Genomic DNA, 8,356 nt, shown 5'->3' with positions numbered 1-8,356 from the left:
CACATCATGTACTCTGGCCAGAGATTCGTCACACTAATATCTCCTCAGATTGCATAGGATATCCACACTCGCAAGTATGTGGTGAATCCTTGACAACAAAGCATCGACTCCTATATGTGTCGTAACTGTACCCAATCCCGACACCTGATGACCCCAATAGATTCGGTAAACGAGTCAAAGTATAGTACTAGCATATAGAGTCTCAATGATGTTTCAAGTAATAAGGACTAATGGTGTACAACCAAAACCGCGGACTTTATCCACTCGATAAGTGATAACCACTTGGAAAGTCCGAATAGGGTAGTTCGATCATTCATCATATGAATATCCATTTGCATGCTATGTTCCATACCAATGAAACGTGGTACTCGGCATCACAAATGCTAGTCTCAATCTCGAGCGATCCTTATCCTTATTTGCGGACGGCTCAATTGACTAGGAACAGTTTAGAATATACAGTGACTATAAGATGTGTTTCATGATAGCCATCCCCATGTGCTACCACATCTTACATACACTATAGTATATTCAAGGTCTTTATCAAAACAACAATAGTATATCATAATATAACAATATGAAGAAAGATAAAGTCAATGCCATTATAAAAGTGTAAATTATATTAAACAAAAGATTGTTTTACATAGAGTCATAAAAGCCCTTAGCCACAAGTTGGCTAACCGGGCACCCACTCTTTCAATTGGTTCAAAGGAACCTTGTAAAAAGTGGCCACCATATTGTAAAACGGAGGGATAGGGAAACGAAGCCCATTCCTGAGTTGTTCCCTGAAAAAAGTGTAAAAACCTTCAGGAGGTTGGTCAGCCCGGCCCAGGGTACCGGGGATAATGATAGAGTACGCAGGAGGAATGTTACCCATGGCCCGAATCTATTTTATGGATTCTGGGCGTAGGGTACTAGTGAATTGGGAGAACCAGGGACCTTTAGGGTTTGGTTTCTGTGAAGGTAGGAGAGGAACAGAGTCGGAAACTTTAGCCTTGCCTTTGTCCTTAGAAGTCCCGGTCTGGGCCTTCTTCGGACGAGATGAAGAGGAGGCTAGTCTTGGATTGGCAGTGGAAGTAACAGGAGGAGGGGAATCATGACTCAGGGCTGCAGAATCGACGCTAGAGGAGCCGCGAGCATTGGCACTAGAAGTTGATGATGCCGATTCGAACATTTTCGTGAAGAGAAGAAAGGGAATGTAGTAGGGAGTGGATGGAAAACTTACAGAAAGGTGCGTACACATGAACGGAGGTTGAGGAAATTAGCCAGAAGAGCAAAATCGCCAAAAGGTAACAGCAGAAAAATTGCAGAAAGAGGTAAGTGCGCTGAGAGGAAGAAGGTGAATTCGGGAAGGGGATACAGATTATATATACAGATTCATGGTGAATCTAGACCGTAGATTTGAAGACAATCAGATGGTCAGGGTGAGCCTGGGAAGTTGAACCGGGCAGGGTAATGATGATACGGTCAGTTGAAAGGACAGATACGTCTACTGACCCCTGCCCGTCACTTCAAATTCTAGGGTTGACGTCAGCCCTACCACATTTTTAAAAATTTTAAAGTATATTTAAAACGCCCATAGAGTGGTGATACCCAACCCCGGAAAGTCAGGGGTATCAGGGCTAAGGTAAGGCAGAGGCAATAAGAATGCAAGTCAGGGCAGCGAGTATGGTTCTAGCCCGACTATTTTAGGGAGGAGTGGTGATACCCCGAAAAGTCAAGGGTATCAGGGCTAGGGTAAGGCAGAGGCAATAAGAATGCAAGTCAGGGCAGCGAGTATGGTTCTAGCCCGACTATTTTAGGGAGGAGTGGTGATACCCCGGAAAGTCAGGGGTATCAGGGCTAGGGTAAGGCAGAGGCAATAAGAATGCAAGTCAGGGCAGAGAGTATGGTTCTAGCCTGACTATTTTAGGGAGGAGTGGTGATACCCCAGAAAGTTCGGGGTATCCGGGCTAAGGTAAGGCAGAGGCAATAAGAATGCAAGTCAGGGCAGCGAGTATGGTTCTAGCCCGACTATTTTAGGGAAGGAGTGGTGATACCCCGGAAAGTCAGGGGTATCAGGGCTAGGGTAAGACAAGAATAACAGGGCTGGAGAAGGTCGGATTAATAGCTCAGATACAAAGGACTAACTCATCCCAGATGAAGGCGTGAGGCCAAGAAGACCAAGTCTTCATGATTTAGACAAAACCTATGTCTCAAGGGCATGATCCTCACGATTGCCATAATCCCGAGCCTTTCGGCTTCATCGTGTGTGACAGGTAAACGTGGGCAACCCCTGCACCCACGATCCAGATCGTGGCCACTATCCTCGAAATGCGGAGGCATGCCCTCATTCCAACGCCTATAAATACCTTGCATCATGTATCAGTAAAGGTATGTTCATCTAAATTGCCAAAACACTATACTTATTTTTCTTAAAAGCTTACTCTATTTCGAAGTCTGACTTAAGCATCGAAGTGGCCCTGCCGGAAAACCTTCCAGCGTCCCACTAACGTGCTTTCATTCCCTTTCCTTCTGTGCAGATCACCTCAATCAGAGAAGGACAGATCACATATCATCTTTTACCAGCCCGGTCATCTCGTCAGGCCCACTTCATTACCCTGATGGCCCGGGCCCCGATTTAGTAAACTATCATCACAACTGTTTGGAGATAGGTCAGGCCCATGTCACCTCTATGGCCATGATCCTATGGAGCTTATGGCATTACAATTTACATAAATGAAAAATTATGGCACAACGTGGAGAGACCAGCAGCAAGTATCAATATTTCTCTAGCTTTGGCTAGAAAGTTCGATTTGTTAAGTGACACGCGAATGTGGTTTCCATACACTTGCTAGAGAGACAAATTCATGTATTTGTGTTTTCTATGATGCTCCAACTGATTTTTGCTTCTAGATTGTAATGATTCTGATTTGAATTGATGAAGCTTTGACTTGTTTGCTAAAAAAAAAAACCAACATTTGCTAATACAAATTTTTAACACATCATTAAGTTGTTTGGCTAAATTATTCTAAATTCTAATTATCACTTTAAAAATAATTATCAATATGAAATAATCAGGGAATCATCGTCGGGTCCAATTTTTAAATTTTCAAAATTTTGTTATTACTTATTTACTTGAAGTGTTGGTTAAACTATAGCAATATCAAATTAAAAGATGTGAACAAATACGGAACTTTTATTACGAGGGAATGCTTCTTTATTATTATTATGGATAATTGTATACACTATCCTCGGTGAAATCATAATATTGACCAAAATTATTTATGACTATTAACTCCTTTTGTTTTCAAATTTTAAACAAACATATGCCTGAAAACACATACGTATAAGAGATTGTGTGCTCAAAATTTGAAAATATGAAAACATATATACTCAAGATTAAAAAACACAGAGTGCTAATATATCATTATTTTTTATCAGATATTTTTAACAATCTCTTGATTTCAAGGAGTAGAATTATGTAATTACCCCTTATTATTATTATCATCATATATAAGATATACTTGAGACCTTATTACCATGAGAATAAACATAAGAGGGTCACTAGACCACTTATTACTATATATATATATATATATATATATATATATATATATATATATATATATATATACTTATTGATTAAGGCCTTGTATCCAAGTAATTTAACCGCTCAAATAGAGTTTCGTGAACCATGGTACCCATTTTACCGAAATCGGGATTCTAACGGAGTGCTTGGCAGAAACCCATGTAATGGATCCTTCAGTGTAAGCCTCCATTTGCTGGAACGAAGGTCTGAAAAAGACGATCACATATGTACTCCTTTGTCCCACCTCCGTGAATTTAAGCACGTTGGGTCTCACGTTCACAGTCACACCGGGGACACCTTCAATTTTCACACGATACACGGAATTTGCGTCGCCCACGTTCGTCACTGTCCTGGAATATATGCTTGGTATGAAATTTTTTAGCTCCAATGAAACTGACGGATAATTCAGGCTTGCATCGGCATTGCCTTTGTACTCAGGGGCACTGCAACGAATCTCGCGCTGAACGATGATCGCGACCTGTTTTTCTGTGTGCGTGGAACACAAGTAAGAGATGTAGTCATTGGTGTCGATGTCGTAAACGAGCCCTGGATCCAGTGCTCCCGTTGGGTTCACGTGTCCGGCTCCAATGGCGAACACGTCTGCGGTTGTGTTGGTTTCTTGGTCGATGATCGGACCTTTACCCAGGTTTGTTTGGTTGGCAGATGTCATGATGGCTGACTTGATCATGGCAGGAGACCAATCAGGATGCGAACTTTTGATCAGGGCCGCGATGCCGCTAAGGTGAGCGCAGGAGATTGAAGTTCCCGAAATCAAGCTGAAACTTGCCTGTTGGTTGTTGTTCTTGTCCCCGAATTCAGGCCATGCTGCTAGAATGTTCAAACCAGGGCCGATGATATCGGGTTTCAGGATACCTGGACTTGCGAGATTGGGGCCCCTGGGGGAGAAATATGCAACACTTGGAGCCGTTTTGTCTCCAATCACCGTCCCACTGAATAAAATGGTAGCAATTGGACCTGTCAAAGTTGAGTTTATGTATGATTTAATCCTCTGTCCCGAAGCGTAAGTAATATCTATGGCTGGAAGCACAAAGGGATCAGCAAAAATGGTGTATCCGTTAATCTTTTCGTTCACCAGGATCATCCCTGCTCCCCCAGCATCTCGAACGACACGGCCTTTCCCTAAGTGATTTATTGGTCCACCTATGTCACACACTACTAGCTTTCCTTCGACATCAATGTGATCCAATGATCCAGGGAGACATAACGATGCATTTCGGAATTTTTCGTCACCATTGACGCCGGCGTAAATTATATTCCTGAAGCTGGGCTGATAATCCCCTGGCTGGAACAGGGTCTGACCTTCAAAGTCCTCTTCGTTTCCGAGCAATACTCTAGCAACCATCTTTCTGTCGATTGAACTAGCACCAACTGTAAGAATCCAGGGAGCACCATTAGACACTGAAGATTTTTCGGGTCCGCTGTTACCACCAGAGCAGCTTACAAAGATTCCCTTCTTCATGGCCGAAAATGCACCCATTGCTATAACATCTTGATGAAACTGAACATTTTCTGTGCCAAGAGAAACAGAAAGAATGTCGACACCGTCCTCTATGGCCGCGTCCATTGCAGCCAATATGTCCCCGCTCTGACAGTACTTGCTGCCACATGCTTTGTAAATGGCGAGGTGAGCCAGAGGAGCCATGCCAGATGCTGTGCCATTGGCTTGGCCAAGCACGTTGGCATCAGGGACGAAGTTTCCGACAGCTGTGCTGGCTGTGTGAGTTCCGTGCCCGTCTTTGTCGACGGGTGGCCCCGTATCATTGCTGGCAAAGTTCCTGGCACCAATAAGCTTGTTGTTACATGAAATATTTTCCAGTTCACATTTCCCCTTCCACTTGGCAGGTGGCGGAGGAACGTTTTCGTCGTTGAATGACGGATGTCCAGGCGTTATTCCAGAGTCCACCACTCCTATAATCACACCCTTTCCATAGTTGGAGGCGGGCCAAGCACCAACATTCTGATACAATCCCAAAAAGTTGGGACTGCGAGTTGTATGTAAAGCGTATTTTTCTTGAAGCATGGCATGCAAAAACCCCTGTTTTTTCTCCATTTCCGCAACTTCGTGTGGATATAATTTAGCTGCAAATCCCGTGATCACGTTTCGATACATATACACCATACGAGATGGCGTCGTATTCGTCTTCAGATCTTGTATTCCATCCAAAAATGAACCGTACCAGCTTTCCAAGTAAGGTGACCCCCCTGAAAAGTCGTGTGCTTCTGGCAAGTTCACATGGATGATGTAAGTTTGTAAGGTTCTCTGCTGAGCTGCGTTTAGTTGGAAATTGAACGTGAAAATGAAGAAGAGAAGAAACATAGAAGCCATTCTTTATGGCTAACTTTCTTTGTCTACGAATTCCAGGCTCGTGCTCTTCAATATATAAATAGATCAAATTAAATGTTAGATTGTCATTTAGATAGAGTTCAATCTATCTCATAGGCATTGTTTGGTTTGATGTATTATTAATCTATGTATAACTTATCTCAATCAATTTCGCCTTATTTTCGTCATATTATTTATCTATTTATTAATTAATAATTTTACAATACAGAACATTGAATGCATGATTTTCGTCATGTTAGATTGTCATTTGGATAGAGTTCAATCTATCTTATGGGTATTATCTTAATCACATATCTCATTTCTTATGATTTGACACGTTAATAATATATCATTAATTACGCTCACGTGTAAAGATATGAATATTGGATGCATGATTTGAATATTATCCTTAGTGAAGGATCTCATTAACCATCATTTTCATGGGTCAAATTTCGTTGGGTACTGAAATGATTTTAGAGAAACGTATTTATTTAATGATAGTTAGCTAGACTATAATTAAATTTCATTTAATTAAATACCGTCCTGTATAAGCAAATTAACCATCATTTTCATAGGTCAAATTTCGTTGGGTTCTGAAATGATTTTAGAGAAACGTTATTTAATGATAGTTAGACTATAATTAAATTTCATTTAATTAAATACCGTCCTGTATAAGCAATTGTGAAATTATATAGACGTCACTTTTCTTCGGGAATAAACACTAAATTAATGCTTGTCATATTTTGTCTTATCACCTAAGACGCTACTAACAGTGCTGCCCTCTCTATCTGCGACTAACGTTAATTAGTGATTAATCATCCTCGAAGCTCATTTATAAATTTGAATTTTGCATAATCTATACAATATAATAATGTCTAAAATCTTTAAAATAACCATCTTGATCAAATTAATGAATGAACAAAAATGTCATCTACCAGTTATAACTACCATCTTTCAAATATATTTTTTAATTTAAAAATATAAAAAAAATATTTATTATTTTTAGATATAGTAACTATTTATAAACACGAATTTTCATATGCGTAGATTACTGATATAAATAATTCAACATGGCATTAGCTAGAATTGATATATTTTCTATCTTCCTAAAAAGAAATTAAATAGGAAAATATCAATCCACGAAGTTAGCTTGTCGGATTCGTTCGAGTATTAAATCGGTCACCCAGATCTTTGTGAATTACCCGGATTTCCCCAATCAGATAGCATCAATTTTTTCGCTACATCAAAAATATATATATATATATATATATATATATATGGTTTTGTATGTTTTGACGGTTAATTTATATACTCTCTTCGTTTTAAATACATGATCCTACTTTTTTTTTTCACACAGATTAAGAAAAAATTATTTGGAAAATAAATTTTATACAAACTTCCTATTTTATCCCTATTTAGGCACCGTTTGGTTTGAGTGATAGGATAAGTAATCAATAGATAAATAATATAATGTAAATTAAAAATAAATAAGAAAAAATAGTTAATACATTATTTGATTTGATGGATAGATTATAATTTATTTGATTTAATTGATGTAAAATTATTAATTAATAAATAGATAAATAATATGACAAAAATAAGGCAAAATTAATTGAGATAAGTTATACATAGATTAATAATACATCAAACCAAACAATGTCTTAATGTATTAAAAAATGATTGCACAATTTTCAAGGTGTAGTTAATAAAGGTATATTAGTAAAGGAGTGTAAAAAAATATTACTAAATATGATATATGACTATATATTTGGGACAAATAAAAAAGAAACGTGGACTATATAATTGATACGGATGGAGTATATATATATATATATATATATATATATATATATATATTGTGTGTGTACGGGTGTGTTTATATTATGACGCGTGCATGTGTGTGTGTGTGTTTAAAACGTGAAGGAACACATTTATGAGTGCATGCCCATTTATTTAGTTTAGACAGATGGCACCTAACTTTGCATGTGAATTTAGATAGATTGGACCTAATTTTGCAGGCCCCATTATTACGTACTTGTCTTTCGAAGTCGACTGACGGATTTAGGAGTAGGTTCGGCCAAACTCCAGATTTATTTTGTTCAAAAATCTGATGGGTGCAATATATAAAATATATATATAGGGAAAATAAGTTTTTTGGTCCATTACTTGTCTATGTTTTGGTTTTGGTCCATTAATTTTTTCGATGTGGGTTTTGGTACTCTAACTTTGCATTTTCAGTATTTTTTGGTCCAACTGCATGCGTGTCAACTTCTGATTGGTCTCCAACTGCATGCATGTCAGCTTCTGATTGGTCCAAAATGATGACGTGGACCAATCAGAAGCTAACATGTATGCAGTTGGACTAAAAAACACTGAAAATGCAAAGTTAGTGTACCAAAACCCACATGAAATAAGTTAATGGACCAAAACCCAAAGGAAGTAAA

General features: G+C 38.7%; 1 protein-coding gene across 1 annotated transcript; it reads right to left on the bottom strand.

Annotated features, from left to right (window-relative positions):
* Window positions 1-3,418: 3,418 nt before the first annotated feature.
* Window positions 3,419-6,000, bottom strand: LOC140864350 (subtilisin-like protease). The gene has a single exon (XM_073268819.1). The coding sequence runs from the start codon at window positions 5,913-5,915 to the stop codon at window positions 3,645-3,647; it is 2,271 nt and encodes a 756-aa protein (XP_073124920.1). The 5' UTR covers window positions 5,916-6,000; the 3' UTR covers window positions 3,419-3,644.
* Between the last annotated feature and the right edge of the window lie 2,356 nt (window positions 6,001-8,356).

Source organism: Henckelia pumila, chromosome 1, assembly GCF_033568475.1.
Source record: "Henckelia pumila isolate YLH828 chromosome 1, ASM3356847v2, whole genome shotgun sequence".
Lineage (NCBI taxonomy): Eukaryota > Viridiplantae > Streptophyta > Magnoliopsida > Lamiales > Gesneriaceae > Henckelia > Henckelia pumila.
The sequence above is the reverse complement of the archived record's forward strand: the minus strand, read 5'-3'. Positions and strand labels throughout refer to the sequence as shown.